This window comes from Silurus aristotelis (assembly GCF_946808225.1).
Source record: "Silurus aristotelis genome assembly, chromosome: 15".
In the NCBI taxonomy this organism is placed as follows: domain Eukaryota; kingdom Metazoa; phylum Chordata; class Actinopteri; order Siluriformes; family Siluridae; genus Silurus; species Silurus aristotelis.
This window is the reverse complement of record NC_139588.1, coordinates 8,241,138-8,256,814: the sequence shown is the minus strand read 5'-3', so window position 1 is coordinate 8,256,814 and position 15,677 is coordinate 8,241,138. Positions and strand designations below refer to the sequence as shown.

At 36.9% G+C, this 15,677-nt stretch overlaps 1 protein-coding gene across 1 annotated transcript; it reads left to right on the top strand.

Moving 5' to 3' along the window:
- Positions 1–25: 25 nt before the first annotated feature.
- Positions 26–3,443, top strand: itpa (inosine triphosphatase (nucleoside triphosphate pyrophosphatase)). Its single transcript, XM_083563375.1, has 8 exons — positions 26–162; positions 603–660; positions 1,157–1,221; positions 1,312–1,385; positions 1,470–1,501; positions 1,579–1,691; positions 2,035–2,111; positions 3,134–3,443. The coding sequence occupies exons 1-8, from the start codon at positions 100–102 to the stop codon at positions 3,261–3,263; spliced, it is 612 nt and encodes a 203-aa protein (XP_083419501.1). The 5' UTR covers positions 26–99; the 3' UTR covers positions 3,264–3,443.
- The last annotated feature ends 12,234 nt before the right edge of the window (positions 3,444–15,677 follow it).

The window sequence follows — 15,677 nt, the reverse complement described above, 5'->3', positions numbered from 1 at the left end:
CCAATGATTGGTGGAAAGTTTTCATCAAATGACTCTATTGGTTGATCATGGTGTCACTCAGGCAGGTGGCCGGCGCCGGTGTGGGTGGGTTTATTAAACATGGCAGTGCCGGCTGGAAGATCCGTGTTGTTTGTAACAGGAAACGCGAAGAAATTAGAGGAGGTGAGAGTTTAAATGTAGATGTGGTTTCGGGGGGGAAAAAGTACTAGTATGTCAGCAATAGGATATATAAAGTGAATTATTTATGTATAAAAAAAAATATTGGATTTGGTTTCGGTTTGTGCAGTTGCTGCTCTGCCATACTATATTGTGATCTACTCTATTTATAAATATCTATCTATCTATCTATCTATCTATCTATCTATCTATCTATCTATCTATCTATCTATCTATCTATCTATCTATCTATCTATCTCTATCTATCTATCTATCTATCATTCATGCTTTCTTTGTCTATCTATCTATTTATATCTATCTATCTATCTGTCTGTCTGTCTGTCTGTCTGTCTGTCTGTCTGTCTGTCTGTCTGTCTGTCTGTCTGTCATTCATTCATTCATGCGTTCTTTCTTTATCTATCTATCTTTGTGTTTCTGTCTTTCAGGTTGTTCAAATCCTCGGTGACAAATTCCCCTATAAACTTATTTCCAAGAAGATTGATTGTAAGTACTTGAGCATGCAGCCATATTGGCATCAGTCACTAAAAAGGTTTGTGTGCACGTGACCATAAGACCATCATCTGTCCACTGAACATCTCATTCCACATGTATTTTTTACTCTACTGTTATAAAAAGCTCCACTCTTCTGGGAAGGCATTTTCATTAAACTTTGGTGTGTGACTGTGGGCATTTCTGTTCATGCATTCACAAGAGCATTAGTGAGATACATACGGGTGCTGATGTTGCTTAAGACGTCTGGGGTGCAGTCAATGTTGCAGTTGATCCCAAAGATGTTCAATGGGGTTGAGTGCACAGCGACTTGTGAAGCTGGACCAGATTTGTGACGGGAAAATGTAAAGCTGTAAAGACATATACAATTGCGTGCTTTTAGTTCTGTGGCAGCATTTTGAAGTAGAACCATATATAAGTGTGATGATCAGGTGTCCACAAAACCTTGCCTATATAGTGTATGTTCTTAAGTCTATGTGTTGGTTTGCAGTGCCTGAATACCAAGGAGAGCCTGATGAGATCTCCATACAGAAGTGCAAAGAGGCAGCAAGACAGGTTTTCTACTCTATTTCATTCTGCATCGTATTTACAAGTATTTTGGAATACTTGTAAAGATCTGCTTAATTCTGTGCTTCTCTTATAAAGGTAGATGGGCCAGTGATTGTGGAGGACACCTGCTTATGTTTTAAGGCATTAGGAGGTCTACCAGGGCCATACATGTAAGGAAGAGTCCCACATTTATCTTGTACTAGAGATTTAGAAATGTCATCAATATCCACTAAACTAATTGGTGTTTCCTTTAGAAAATGGTTTCTGGATAAACTGAAGCCAGAAGGTAAGACCGTGCTGTTATTTGTATATGAATTCATGGTTTTAAGACTCGTAAGACGTAATGCGTTTCTCTGTTGTCAGGACTGTACAAGCTTTTAGCAGGTTTTGAGGATAAATCAGCCTATGCTCTGTGCACATTCGCCTTTTCTCCTGGCAGAGAAGAGCCTGTTCAGCTTTTCAGAGGGATCACCGAAGTTAGTACATATTTTACATAAGATTGGTTTTATACACCATATGAAACATGTCAACTCTGTCAAATATCACATGCACAGGCAGCACATTGTCAAACATACCCTCTAAACTGGGTTGTTTTTTTCTTCTAATATAAGTTGATGAACGCATGTCAGAGTGTGTGTATATATTTAGAACAAATAGTTCCTGAAGTCATTTTGGATCGTAAATTATCTTTTCCTGAAAATAAAAACCTTCTGCTGTAGCATTCCTGAGAAATCCACAGAACTCTTTGGGTCTAAATAACCCCGTTGTTTTTTACAAGTTAAATAATAAACCCAACTAACATGTTCTACTGTTATATAGGGCAGGATTGTGGAGCCCAGAGGCCCCCGAGACTTTGGATGGGATCCCTGTTTCCAGCCTGACGGCTATGATCAAACGTGAGCCAATCACATTTCTGCACATTCACCAAGAGATGGAGCTGGTGCACAACAACACGTCCATAATCTTACTTAAAAAAAAAAAAAAAAAAGAAATCCCACCTGGAAATAAAAAAAAGAATGTCAAATATTTAGTTTCCGTTTGTTGACGAAAAGGAAGTGATTCTGGGAGTTATAGAGATGCACAATTTCAACTTTAATAATATGATGAATGTCGGTGGCTGCATGAAACATCCACTGCATTCAAGAGCCGTACTGAGCACCAGCTGTATTTCTGCTTCAAATATATAATATAATAATAATATAGTGCACAATATAGTATAATATATGGAGTTTGATTTTGGTAAGATATCTAATGATCAAATATTCATTACAAGTAATCTATAAGTAAATCAATATAAAGGCTGTGTCAGTGAAAAATGTGCTGAAGCTGGTGAGCAGTACACTAAAAAGTAATATAAATATATATATGAACAAATGTTGAGAAGTTATATTAATGCAGGGAGTGTGTAAGGCACAATATGTGTTTAGGATATAAACATTTACAATATATGATATGTAGAATGTATGTGCAACTGTTCAAAAGCTATACACAATTTATATACAAGTGATACATAAAATCGTAAATGGAAAAGTAAATGCATTGTTTATGAGCCAAAATAGAGGTTAAAACAGTGTGTCTGAAATTTGGGGAGATTTTCTAGAAATTAAAATATATAAAAAAAAAAAAACTTGTACCTCTTTTTCTATGTAGCAAAACTTGAAAACGGCAAATAGTGCAGAAAGCTATAGCGGTTTACAATATGATGCTCTTAATGGATTAAGAGGCTATTTATATGATATTATAAATACTACTATCATAGCTACTATGTTATACCTATATTTTTTCTGAAATATATTCATCATATTGACTGTTAACACTTTATTGACTCTATGCATGACATCATTGAGGCGTTGTCTTTGTTTGCCTCTTATTTTCTGCTTTTTCTTTTTTTTTTTTTTTTTTTTTTTTGTCTGTGCAGTTATGCAGAGCTCCCTAAAGAAGTGAAGAACACCATCTCTCACCGGTACCGTGCCCTGGCAGCCATGTCTGAACACTTCTCCAAACCAAACGATGTCCCAGAGACCAAACGCACCAAACACGTTGACTAATCACTAACAGGTTGAACCAACTGGAAATCGGCACGTCCCATTGATATTGGGCATTCGGCTCACGTGACGTGTTGCAACGATCAACCCGAGACTTGTAAAAAAAAAAAAAAAAAAAAAAGGTTTTGAAATGCAGGCGCTGCAATAAATTTTCAATAAATAAAAACATGATATACCGTACAATTTTGGTATTTATGTGTGTGTTTGAGCTTCTTCTTAATAATAAAGTCTGCAATTTCATTCTCAACCATTAAATATATGGACATCCCGGGAATAATTTCATACGTGCCAACCTTTAAAGCTCGGAAACAGATTTTCCAATTCCAAGCTGAGGCCTGGGGCTGCAATAAAAAAAAAACAACTAAAGTCTGACATTAAAAAAAAGAATTTTCAGGGTTACTAATTAATTTTTTTTTTAATTAGGTTATTCTTTTTATATTCATGCTTATTATAGTAAAAAAAAAAAAAAGTATTTGTAATTCCTTTATTACGTGATTTATGTGATCGTGTCATCAACACTCATAAAAAGTTGACTGTTAATGTTGTATTGTAAGTGCTGTGATCGTTACCTCATCATTTGCTTTTTCTTACATTGCAATTAGTTGGCTAGCATGACAGAGCAGGTTATGATCCAAAAAAGTAAAACAAACTGAAAATTGGAGAACTTGTAACTGAGGAAGTGAGATGAATAAAATAACCTGGGAGTTATTTTAGACAGCAACTTATCTTTTAAAAATCACATCAATCAAGTTACAAAAACAGCCTTCTTTTACCTTAGAAATATTTCTAAGCTAAGAAATATGTTATCTATATCTGATGCAGAGAAGCTCGTCCATGCGTTTATGACCTCTAGAATAGACTACTGTAATGCATTACTAGGTGGATGTCCTGCATCATTAATAAACAAGCTTCAGTTAGTTCAGAATGCCGCAGCAAGAGTTCTTACTAGGTCAAGAAAATACGATCATATAACCCCAATCTTATCGTCCCTACATTGGCTTCCTATTAAGTTTCGAATAGACTACAAACTACTGCTACTCACTTATAAAGCACTAAATGGTTTGGCTCCCATGTATCTATCCAGTCTCTTAACACGCTACAATCCGTCACGCTCCCTGAGATCTCAAAACTCTGGGCTTCTAGTAGTTCCTAGAATAGCAAAGTCCACTAAAGGCGGTAGAGCATTTTCACATTTAGCTCCTAAACTCTGGAATAGTCTTCCTGACAGTGTTCGGGGTTCAGATACACTCTCCCAGTTTAAGTGTAGATTAAAAACATATCTTTTTAGCAAAGCCTACACATAACACACATCACACACATCACATCACAACCTTGTGCTCCAGAACATCTGATCACATGCACATTATCAACTTGTGCTGTTAATATCATGAACAGCAGCTACGCTAATTCCTCTCCACTGCTTCTCTTTCTCTCCCCATCCCGAGGCATCCTGAGGTTTGGCCAGCTCCAGTCACGTCCCACCTCGTGAAGATTATGGACCTATGGATGATCATGGAGAAGTAGATGCCGAGTGTTTAAAGGCCCTGGCATGGAGAAGCTGATGCTGGATCTATGATGATCACAAATTGTTCTGTATTGTTGAAAGATTTATGACCAAACTTTTGATGTCACCCATATGAGGATGGGTTCCCCTTTGAGTCTGGTTCCTCTCAAGGTTTCTTCCTCATATCATCTAAGGGAGTTTTTCCTTGCCACTGTCGCCACGGCTGCTCATCAGGGACAAACGCACACCATTCACCTTCACTGTTGTTTTCTGTAAAGCTGCTTTGAGACAATGTCTGTTGTGAAAAGCGCTATACAAATAAACTTGACTTGACTTGACTTGACATGAATCAAGCTACAAGATCCTACTAGACCCATGTCTCTGCTCATATACAGAAAAAATGCTCTTTCCTAAAGCGTATACATTTATATTGAACTATTGGTGATGAACCCAATGGTGGTCTGGTGCTTTCTTAACACTGTCTTATTATTTCTGTGTGATGTTTGGGGTAGTCTGCTGCTCTGATGTCACAGGGGGACACTGTTCTTGGTAGCACAATATATTATTGCTTAGCACTGCTCTTGCTAGCACAAATACAATTATACAACAGTGCACTTTATGAATAAATGTATTCAAGCCATGCAATGTGAGTCCTGTAAGTAATCATATTATACTATAAGCATTTTTCAGATAAAACAACCGGAAGTAAATCTTTGTAAATCTGTGGAAAAAAAACTGAGGAAATGTGCAATTTTAAGGAAAAGTCAAGTTGTTTAGAATTTTATGGGATGGGAGCAGCAAATGGCTGGAAAAGTAAGTGTTACTAAAACCCTACAGCTGGAAGAACATTTTGCAGCTCATTCAGTTAATTGGAAAAAAGGTCAGCAACATGACTGGGTTTAGAAAGAGTATCTTAGAGAAGCAGAGGTTCATCAATCTGCAAAACAAAATGCATTCACAAAATTTACTGTAAATGATATCATGAAAAGATTTTGAGAATCTGGAGAAATCTCTGCGCATTTCCATGCCCATTATATTCGGGCCCTGAGGCAGCACTGCATTAAAAACTTGCTTAATTCTTTAATAAAATATTGTGGATATATAAACACAGTTCGCCACATCATACACAAATGCAGGGTAAAACACTATCATTTGTTTGAGCACTATCATTGTTCTATCACACTGTTTGAGCTGCAGAAGCTCGTCTGTCGGTTCACCACCGTTCCTTCCTTGGAGCACTTTTGATAGATTCTGACCACTGCAGACTGGGAACAGCCCACGAGAGCTGCAGTTTTGGAGACGCTAAGACCCAGACATCTAGACATCACAATTTAGCCCTCGTCAAACTCAAATCCTTTCGCCCATTCTTCTTGCTTTTAACACGTCAAATTTGAGGAAAAATGTTCACTCGCTGCCTAATAAATACCTCCCACTAACAGGTGACTTGATAAAGATATAATAATTTTCCCTTTGCAACTTTTATTAATGCACGATTAATTCAATTCGAACATTTCTGTTTGATCATTATTATTAAATATATATATATATATATATATATATATATATATATATATATATATATATATATATATATATATATATATTTAGTGCAACACATTTATTCCCGACCCCTTTTCTAAACCAAGTCTCAAACCATTATGCAAACATGGAAACATGGCAAAGGTTTGGTTTGGTGTCCTGATGATTTACGTAATTTAAAACACCATAATTACTTTAAAACATTTACAAGAATATTTGACCTTTATGCTCTATGTTGAGTTTGGTTTCACTATGCACAAAGATTTGCATGAAGCATCCATATTTGTTCATGCACATGTTGATTAGAGTATTATATATATATATATATATATATATAAATATTAATAAATCCATTCATATTCCTTGTAGTCATGTAAAGTGGACACAACACTGACTTTGGAAATAAACATGAAATCCACCGCTTTGAATCAAGCATGCTACAAAAAATGATAATATTTTTAACATGAAGAAATATTAATATATCACCGCTGCTTCCTGCAGGTCTCAGGAGCCACCGCTGCCTAGAGAATCGAGAAAGGTCCATTAATCTCCAACGTGTTACTGTGGCAGATTCTGTTTTCTCAGGTGACTCCAGCCATACCCATTGCCCTCAGAGCATTCACTGCTTGTGTTGCTCGTTATGGCCACCATTTGGAAACTGTTTTATCACTTCTGACTATTTTTTTCCCTCTGCTCCTTTGCATTCCCTTTTCAGGAAACCAAGGTACTGACTGGAAACTGATGGTTGCACTACAGAAAGCAGAAAACTTATTTTTCTGAAGAAGTAGATCAAAAAGACATGTCCTAGAAAAACTAGCCACAGTGTTTTATTGTTTATTTATTATTTCAATAAATTATTGTATTTATTAAAACTGGTTTAGAGACAGTGGCATTGAGTAAAAGACAGGAGATGGAACTGGAGGTAGCAGAGCTGAAGATGTTGAAATTTAATTAGGAGTGATGAGGATGGACAGGATTAGAAATGAGTTTATTAGAAGGACAGCGCATGTAGGACGTTTTGGAGGCAAGGTGAGGGAGGCGAGATTGAGATGTTTTGGACATGTGCAGGGGAGGGACATGGGGTATATCAGTAGGAGAATGCTGAGGATGGAGCCACCAGGAAGGAGGAAAAGAGGAAGACCAAGGAGGAGGTTTATGGATGTAGTGAGGGAAGACATGCAGGTATTTGGTGTGACAGAGGCAGATGTAGAGGACAGGGGGGTATGGAGACAGATGATCTGCTGTGGCGAACCTAATGGGAGAAGCCAAAAGAAGAAGATTTATTAATACTGATACTTATTACTTATTAACTTATTCATGATATTTATCCCCATACTTAGAGCAAACAATTACTTTCTGTTGTAATTTAGAAGGAACATATTGGTCAATTGTACAATTATCTAAACAGCCAATCATGTGGTAGCAGCACAATGCAGAAAATCTGTCATGCAGCAGTCATGCAGATACAGGTCAAGAGCTTTAGTTAATGTTCACATCAGACATTAGAATGGGGAAAAGACACACTTCTCAGTGACATTAACCGTGGCATTATTGTTGAAGCCAGATTGGTTGGTTTAAATATTACTATAACTGTGTAAATTTCACAGAGAACAGGAGAGTTTAGAGCAAAAAACATCCAGTGAGCATCAGGTTTTTCACTCTTTAAAAGCATGGTGAGCAGAAAAGCATTTGAAAACACACAGCTTGTCAAAACTTCAGGTGGATGGACCCCAACAGTCAAAAGAACAGGAATCTGAGACTATCATGGGCACAATATCACGGACATTGGATAGCTGAATATTGAAAAAATTATTTCAGTGTTCTGCTTTTCTGAAGTGCTTTTCTGCTCATCACCAAGGTGACAATGGACAATGTTGAAGCAGCTTTACACAGAGAAAGCAGTAATAAAAAGAATGTATACGTTTATTCCTTATAATTGTACTGTAAGTTTATCCTTAATGAACAAGCCAGTGATGACTGTGGCAAAGAAAATCTTCATGAGATGGTATGACTAAGAAACCTCAAGAGGAACCAGACTTACCGGATGTCTGTTCATTACAGTTGATCGTTGTTACAGTCCGAATTCATCCACAAAGTTCTTGTGTTGCTCAGTATTTTCATGGATCTTTAGGCTGTTGAAGTGGAACCATCCCCAGCTGCACAAGAGACACTGGTCTGCATTTCCTGACCTCATACTACAATAATTCATATGTCTGGTCTCTTTGGCTTGAGTTTCAGAAGACATATATACAGAAACACCGCCGTTACACTGCTACAATATATTATGCAGCCATAAAGGAGATTATACATCTGTGTGCACTCATGTCCTGCTTCAGTTTATTGAAGTTAATACGTGTTATTGTGCTTAACTGTGCAAAGTAATGGAGAGTGTGTTAGAAGAGTGAAGAAAAGAGTGCAGGCAGGGTGGAGTGGGTGGAGAAGAGTTACAGGAGTGATTTTGATAGAAGAGTATCTGCAAGAGTAAAAGGGAAAGTTTATAGGACTGTGGTGGGACCTGCGATGTTGTATGGTTTAGAGACAGTGGCATTGAGTAAAAGACAGGAGGTGGAGCTGGAGGTAGCAGTGCTGAAGATGTTGAGGTCTTCGTTGGGAGTGACGACAATTGACAGGATTAGAAACAAGTTTATTAGAGGGACAGCGCATGTAGGACTGATTGAGGATTGAGATGGTTTGGACATGTGCAGAGGAGGGACATGGGGTATATCATTAAGAGAATGCTGAGGATTGAGCCACCAGGAAGGAGGAAAAGAAGAAGATTTATGAATGTAATTAGGGAAGACATGCAGGTAGTTGGTTTGAAAGAGGCAGATGTAGAGGACAGTGTAGTATGGAAACAGATGATCTGGGACCCCTAATGGGAGCAGCCGGAAAAAGAAAAAGAAGAAGCTATATTATTGGGCTCCTGAATATGTATTTAAGAACAATTACAAAATACTATATAAGCGATAAATTGTATTATAAACTGTATCATAGGGACATTGTTATGAATAAATAAAAAATTTTGTTCTAGTGCCTCTGTAAATGTCAATATATGGTCAATGTTAATTAAGTGCAATTTTTGTGTATAAATGTTTTTTGTTTTTTTTTATCTTCTCCCGCTTATCCGTACTTCGGGTCGCGGGGGCAGCAGTCTAAGCAGATTCCCCAGACACTTCTCCGTGTCCAGGGGTCGGGCTGTCAAGGCCCCCACCTCCGACTGCTGCCCAATCTTCTCAGCACCGGTCCTATGTATAAATGTTTGTGTAAGCCAAACAACCTATTTAGATAACCTATTAAGATTTCAGGCAGATTCAAAAAAAGTTTGAGATGCCCACAAACTCCAAATCCAACTGAACAGACAGATGGAAGAAATGACCAATCAGAGTTATGTTTTTTGTGATGAATAACCAGCTCATCCTTTGTTTTTTTGCCCAATTAATTAATGAGTGATTTTCACAAAAGTTTCTCACTGCACGACGATGTGTTTCTTTTGAAAGAGATGCTAAAACACCTCTACATCTGCTGAATGAGGAATAAAATCAGGAATTTAAACTTGAATATATATTAGGGTTTCTGCAGGTCAAACGAAAGACTTTTTGAGACCTTTTTAAGACCTTTAAGAATGAAATATAAGACCTATATCATGACATCAAACACACACACAAAAACATTATTAGCTTAACCAAGCACTCAGTTCATTTACTTCTCACGTCAAGTATCGCTAAACTTGCACTTCCCCATAGCTGAAAAATAAAATCCATTTTACGACTGTGGTACAATTAAAAAGAGATTTGCACCAATAACACAACACCGATTAACTGTTGAAAGAAAGAACCACAACACCAAGGAAACTAACAAACAAAAACATTCTAAAGTGCTGCAGGAGCATTTCAATGAGCACTAGAGATAGCATTACATGGACATCTAAAAATTAAAACCTGTTAAAAATTATTTAAGACCAAGAACAACGAATTAAACACTTAGATTTTTAAATGTTAGACTTTTTTTGTTTTATTTTTTAGGATCGGGCAGAAACCCAGTACATTCCAGATATTATTGTTGTAATATTCGCACATGATATAATATAAAATTGATTAGCAAACACTCAGGAGCAATTTTCTAAATGACCAGATTTTCATGAGTTTCTTGTGTAAATGCTTGTATTATTTTGTACAATTAAATCTGTTTATCACCAGCTTATTAAATGGGGGCCAATGTTATTTAAGGCATCTCTGTGTGGAAAAGGAGTTGGAAATTAAAAACATCACTTCCTCTGGCATTCTTGGCACTAAATCTGTGGAACTGGCAGACACAACAACAACAATAATAATCATTAGACAAAACACAGGGGCAAATGCTTAGGAAATGTGTTCCTGGCATTTAATTAGCCCGTGTTAACTGTCCCTATCAGAGCCACATAAAACAAATCCAGGTTGTGTCTCTGTCCCGTTTCCTGCTGGGCTTATGAGCATGAGCTTCTAAAAACTGTTCTTTCCCACAGGATTCCTCAATTAAAGACAATAACATTCCTCACCCTGAAGGGGACGCTCAAGATGTTGCACGTCTGCAGGCTGGCTGTTCACAATGATGTTTCCAGGCTTAAAAACATATACATACATACATACACAGCAGGATTTAGCAGTCACCAGGGTGCCATTCTGTGGTAATGGTCATCAATTTCTTAGTGTCTTTCTTGATGTATTTTACTATCTACATAAAGAATAATCTGCAAGTTAGATCTCAACACCGTCAAATGCACACTGAACAAAAAATGAGTTAATGAATGTAAATTTCATCAAAATCAATAAAGATCAAAATTGAGATTCTAAAAAAAAAAAAGACACCTGACCTCCTGTTACAGCATATTAAGGGACAGTTCAAGCCTTGCTGGTCTGTTAATTGCCATGCTGTGGTACTTCCATGCTCTATGAGAATAACTGCGCTCTTCTCTCTCTCTCTCTCTCTCTCTCTCTCTCTCTCTCTCTCTCTCTCTCTCTCTCTCTCTCTCTCTCTCTCTCCTTTCTTTCTTTCTGTCTGGTCATCCAACCATTTTCTGTGCCCATCACTATATTCATGATAGTAGCAATTTGTTTTAAAGTCCTTCCGCTTCGCTTAGGCAATTTGGGAAGTATTGCATCCTCTTTAACAGCTGCTCAACATCTGGTTGGCTGGTTTTCCTTCCTCTGTTTCTTATCTGCATAACGTGACTACTCCCAGTAAAATATTTTCCTGTTCTTTTTATGATGCAAATTGTATGCCAATGTAGATAAAAAAAAAAGGATCCAGGCAAAGTTAAAGTAATGGTTCTTTACTGAATGTTTTCACAGAGCATTTAAGGTACTCCACTTATGGAGAGTCTGTAAGAATATATGAGGCGGAATAGACTTTTTTTTGCACCTTTGTTTTATCATTAGAAAAAAGCACAAAATACAGTGATAAATAAAAGTACGGTGTAGCATTTCAATGGAGTGAAAGTAAAAATAGTAATCAAAACAAATATTGAAGTATGAGAAAATAGTATAGTATGTATACATGTGAGAAATACTTTCAAAAATAAAAGTTGATTCATTCATTTTTTTTCAGTCATTAATAAATCCAAATAAAATTTATATTTGGTGTGACCACAATTCTACTTTCAATTTGTACTTTTGCACAAATTCAGGGATTTTGTAGGATCAGAGAGAAGTGTATGATTATCAATTTTACATGTCAGTTAACTGGAACAGAAACAGCTGTGTAGGAGCTTCAACCTGGTTGAGGAGCCAAACTCAGAGTGGCACTTAGGTGAGGCTTGGCAGTTTCACGTCACAGGTGATACACCATGGCAAGACTGAGCACAGCAACAAGACACCAGGTAGTTATACTGCATCAGCAAGGTTTTCCCCAGTCAAAAATTTTAAAGCAGATTGAGGTTTCAAGATGTGCTGTTCAAGCTAATTTGAAGAAGCACAATGAAATGGGAAACTTTGCAGACTGTAGACACAGTGGTCTGCCAAAGAAACTTAATGCAGCAGATGAAAGACACATCATGGTTACTTCCCTTTGGCACAGGTAGATGTCCACCAGTGCCATCTGCAAAGAACTGGCGAAAAACAGTGGGACCCAAATATAACCATATATTGTCTGGAGAGGTTCGGCCACAACTGGTCTTTTTGGAAGAATTATGGCCAAAAAAACATACTTCCAACATGGAAACAAAGCCTCCTTATAGGAGCATGAGCATAATTAAGCTTTTTTTCAAAATATGAAATACAACCCAATTCCAAAAGAATTTGGGATACTGTTTAATCTCATATATCCACTTTTTATTCACAATAGAACATAGAAAACATAACAAATGTATTTTTTAAAGAAAAAAATAAGACAATTTTGAATTTGATGTCTGTAACGTCTCAAAAAAGTTGGGATGTGGCAACAAAAGTCTGGAAAAAGTAATTGTTAATAAAATTCAACGGTTTAAAAAACAATTTGCAACTAATGAGATTAACTGACAACAGGTCAGTAAGTAGATTGGATATAAATAGTGTATCTTAGAGAGGCAAAGTCTCTCAGAATTAAAGATGGGCCGAGATTCATCAATCTGTGAAAGACTCTGTCTACAAATTGTGGCTCAATTTCAGAATAATGTTCCTCAACATACAATTGCAAAACAGTTCAATATCTCATCATTTACAGTACATAATATTATAAAAGTTTTAAAGAATCTGGAGAAATCTCTGTGCACAAGGGGGAAAATCAATATCAGATGCCGGTAATCTTCGGGCCCTCAGGCGTCACTGCATTTAAAACAGTCATGAATCTGTAATGGAAATCACTGCATGAGCTCAATAACACCACCGACACAGAAACCATTGTCTGCAAACACAGTTTGCCATGTTATCCTCAAATGCAGGTTAAATCATATAAAGAAGAGGGCATGCATGAACATGATCCAGAAATGTTGCCATCCTCTCTGGGCTAAAGCTAATTAAAAATTAATTGAGGCAAAGTGGAAAACTGTTCTGTGTTCAGACGTTTAGAAATTTGAATTGGTATTTGGAACTCACATCCTCAGTACTTCAAAAAGCATCTCTGATGGTATTAGAGTGCATTAATGCCTGTGGAATGGGCAGCTTGCACATTTTTTAAGGTTTTACTACACAGTATCTGGAGTTGTAATTGTTTGTAGCAGGACACAATACAATAATGAGTGTATGCAATCAACAGTGAGGCATGGTGGAGGTTTCCTGCAAATTGGGAGCTGCAGAGAAATACAGGCAGATACTTATGCATCAAGCAACACCACCAGGAAGGCGTCTGATTGACCCCAAATCAAAAACTGAAGCAGGATAATGACCCCAAACATACAGCCAATATCATTAAGAACTATCTTCAGCATAGAGAAGAACTAGGAGATCTGGAAATGATGGTTTGGCCCCTACAGAGTCGTGATCTCATTATTATTAAGTCTGTCTGGGATTATATGAAAAGACAGTAGGATTAGAGGCAGGAACTACTTGCTTAAATCCTGCAAAAGCTGTGCGCAAGTATACCTAGAAGAATTGATGTTTTGCAGTTAAATGGTGGTCACACCAAATATTGATTTCATAATAAATGAACCAGTGACAGATATGTAATTTTTAAAGAAACTGAAATTTCTATGATTTATTTAATATAAATAGTCCTTTGGCCGTCCTTTGCACTAAAATCCTATAATGAAAGTATGTTTAGTTTAATACTCTCTTCTTCTGCCTTTGATGAACTCACAGGTCACAAGGAATAAACTGTTTACTGAAAAAGAACAGCTTCACCCTCATTCTCTGTTCTAACTAGAACAATATCCATTTATTCCTCTCATCCATTCACTTGTCCACACACAAACATAGCAAACTTTCAAAGGCATTGTCAACAACAGAAAGCTGTGGGATGACACATAGAACCTGCATGACTATGAATAAACAACGAAAAATAATCAGGCAAGAAACATACCACCAGCAACAAAGTAAAAACGCCGCTCGAAAATCTTGGCTTACTTCAGCTTGATTTCATGGTATGACTAATTTTTTCCATAGTGGTCATCAATGGGGTTTTTTTGCTCATTATTCCAGCTAAAAGAAACAAAATGTTCTCGTTGACTGAATGTGTCAAATATCAGGTTCAATAGACAGGTGACACAATGTCTGAATTGTAATTGAAAAAACGGATAAGAAGAGATTAAATCTAACCAGTCTTTAATAATTTATTCATAGAAAACAGCTGGGCCAAAAATACTGTTCTAGAGATTCTCACTATTACAAGTATATGTGGATTCATAGTAAAGTGCTGCTATGTGTTTGCTATTAATTGTTTTACAATAGTTTATTTAAATAAATTCATAAAAAATTCAGGTTATTAGAAGAAGCTATTTTTATTTCTAATTTAATAAGAATAATAACCCTTAGTGGTCCAGCATTTACTATTATAGATTAGTATCTATTTTGATGCTTCCACCATTCAGCATTCCGATCCCATAAACTCTACTTATTGATATTATTCTCTATATATATATTTTTTATATTTTATACCATTTTAAATGTTATTTTAGTGTTGCTGCTTCACAGCTCTTTGGTGCATGGTTTAATCTAGAGCTTGTACTGTCCACTATATGGACAAAATTATTAGGACACCTGATTTTTCCAGCCACATGTGGTTCTTCTCCATACAGTTACCACAGAGTTGGTACACATTTGTATAGGATACATTTCCCTTCACTTAAACTAGGAGAGCGAAACCTGTTCTAGCATAACAATGCCCCTGTGCACAAAGCCAGCTCCATGAAGACATGCTTGAAATGGGTTGGAATGGAAGATCTTGAGTGGCCTGCTATAAAGCTCTGACCTCAACCCTACTGAACACCTTTGGGGTGAATTGGAAGGTTGACTTCAACCCAGGCCTCCTCACAATACATCAGTACCTGATTTTAATAAGAAAAGTGGAGGTTATGATAACAGCAAATAGGTGCTACAGGTGGAATGGTATGTTCAGCAAGCACAGCTCCAAATGTATGTTATCTAACAAACATTTGTACATTAAGCAGTGCAGCCTGGTCTATTGTCTTAATCAGCCGCTTCATCTTGATTATCAACAGCTGATTATATATTATACAATTCACAATGACTTACTATAAATAAATAATTGACACATCTATCAACACCGTATAAGGAGTTTACTGGTAGGAATGAACAGTTCCTCTGCTTCCAGTTGATTTCCAAGGTCACAGAACCTCATCATTCCACTTCGCTAAGTTCTTCACTTCCTCAGGAGAGACACTCAGACACATCTGCTTAAGAAGTTATGTAATATATGAAAAATATTCCACGCTTACTCAGTAAACCATGCTTCCAAAGAGCTGTTTT

Excerpts from the sequence above, each read along its gene's own strand:
- itpa (XM_083563375.1), top strand. The coding sequence starts at position 100 with ATGGCAGTGCCGGCTGGAAGATCCGTGTTGTTTGTAACAGGAAACGCG. Across the intron at positions 163-602 it reads ACGCGAAGAAATTAGAGGAG|GTTGTTCAAATCCTCGGTGA; the intron begins GTGAGAGTTTAA and ends TCTGTCTTTCAG. Across the intron at positions 1,222-1,311 it reads GCAAAGAGGCAGCAAGACAG|GTAGATGGGCCAGTGATTGT; the intron begins GTTTTCTACTCT and ends TCTCTTATAAAG.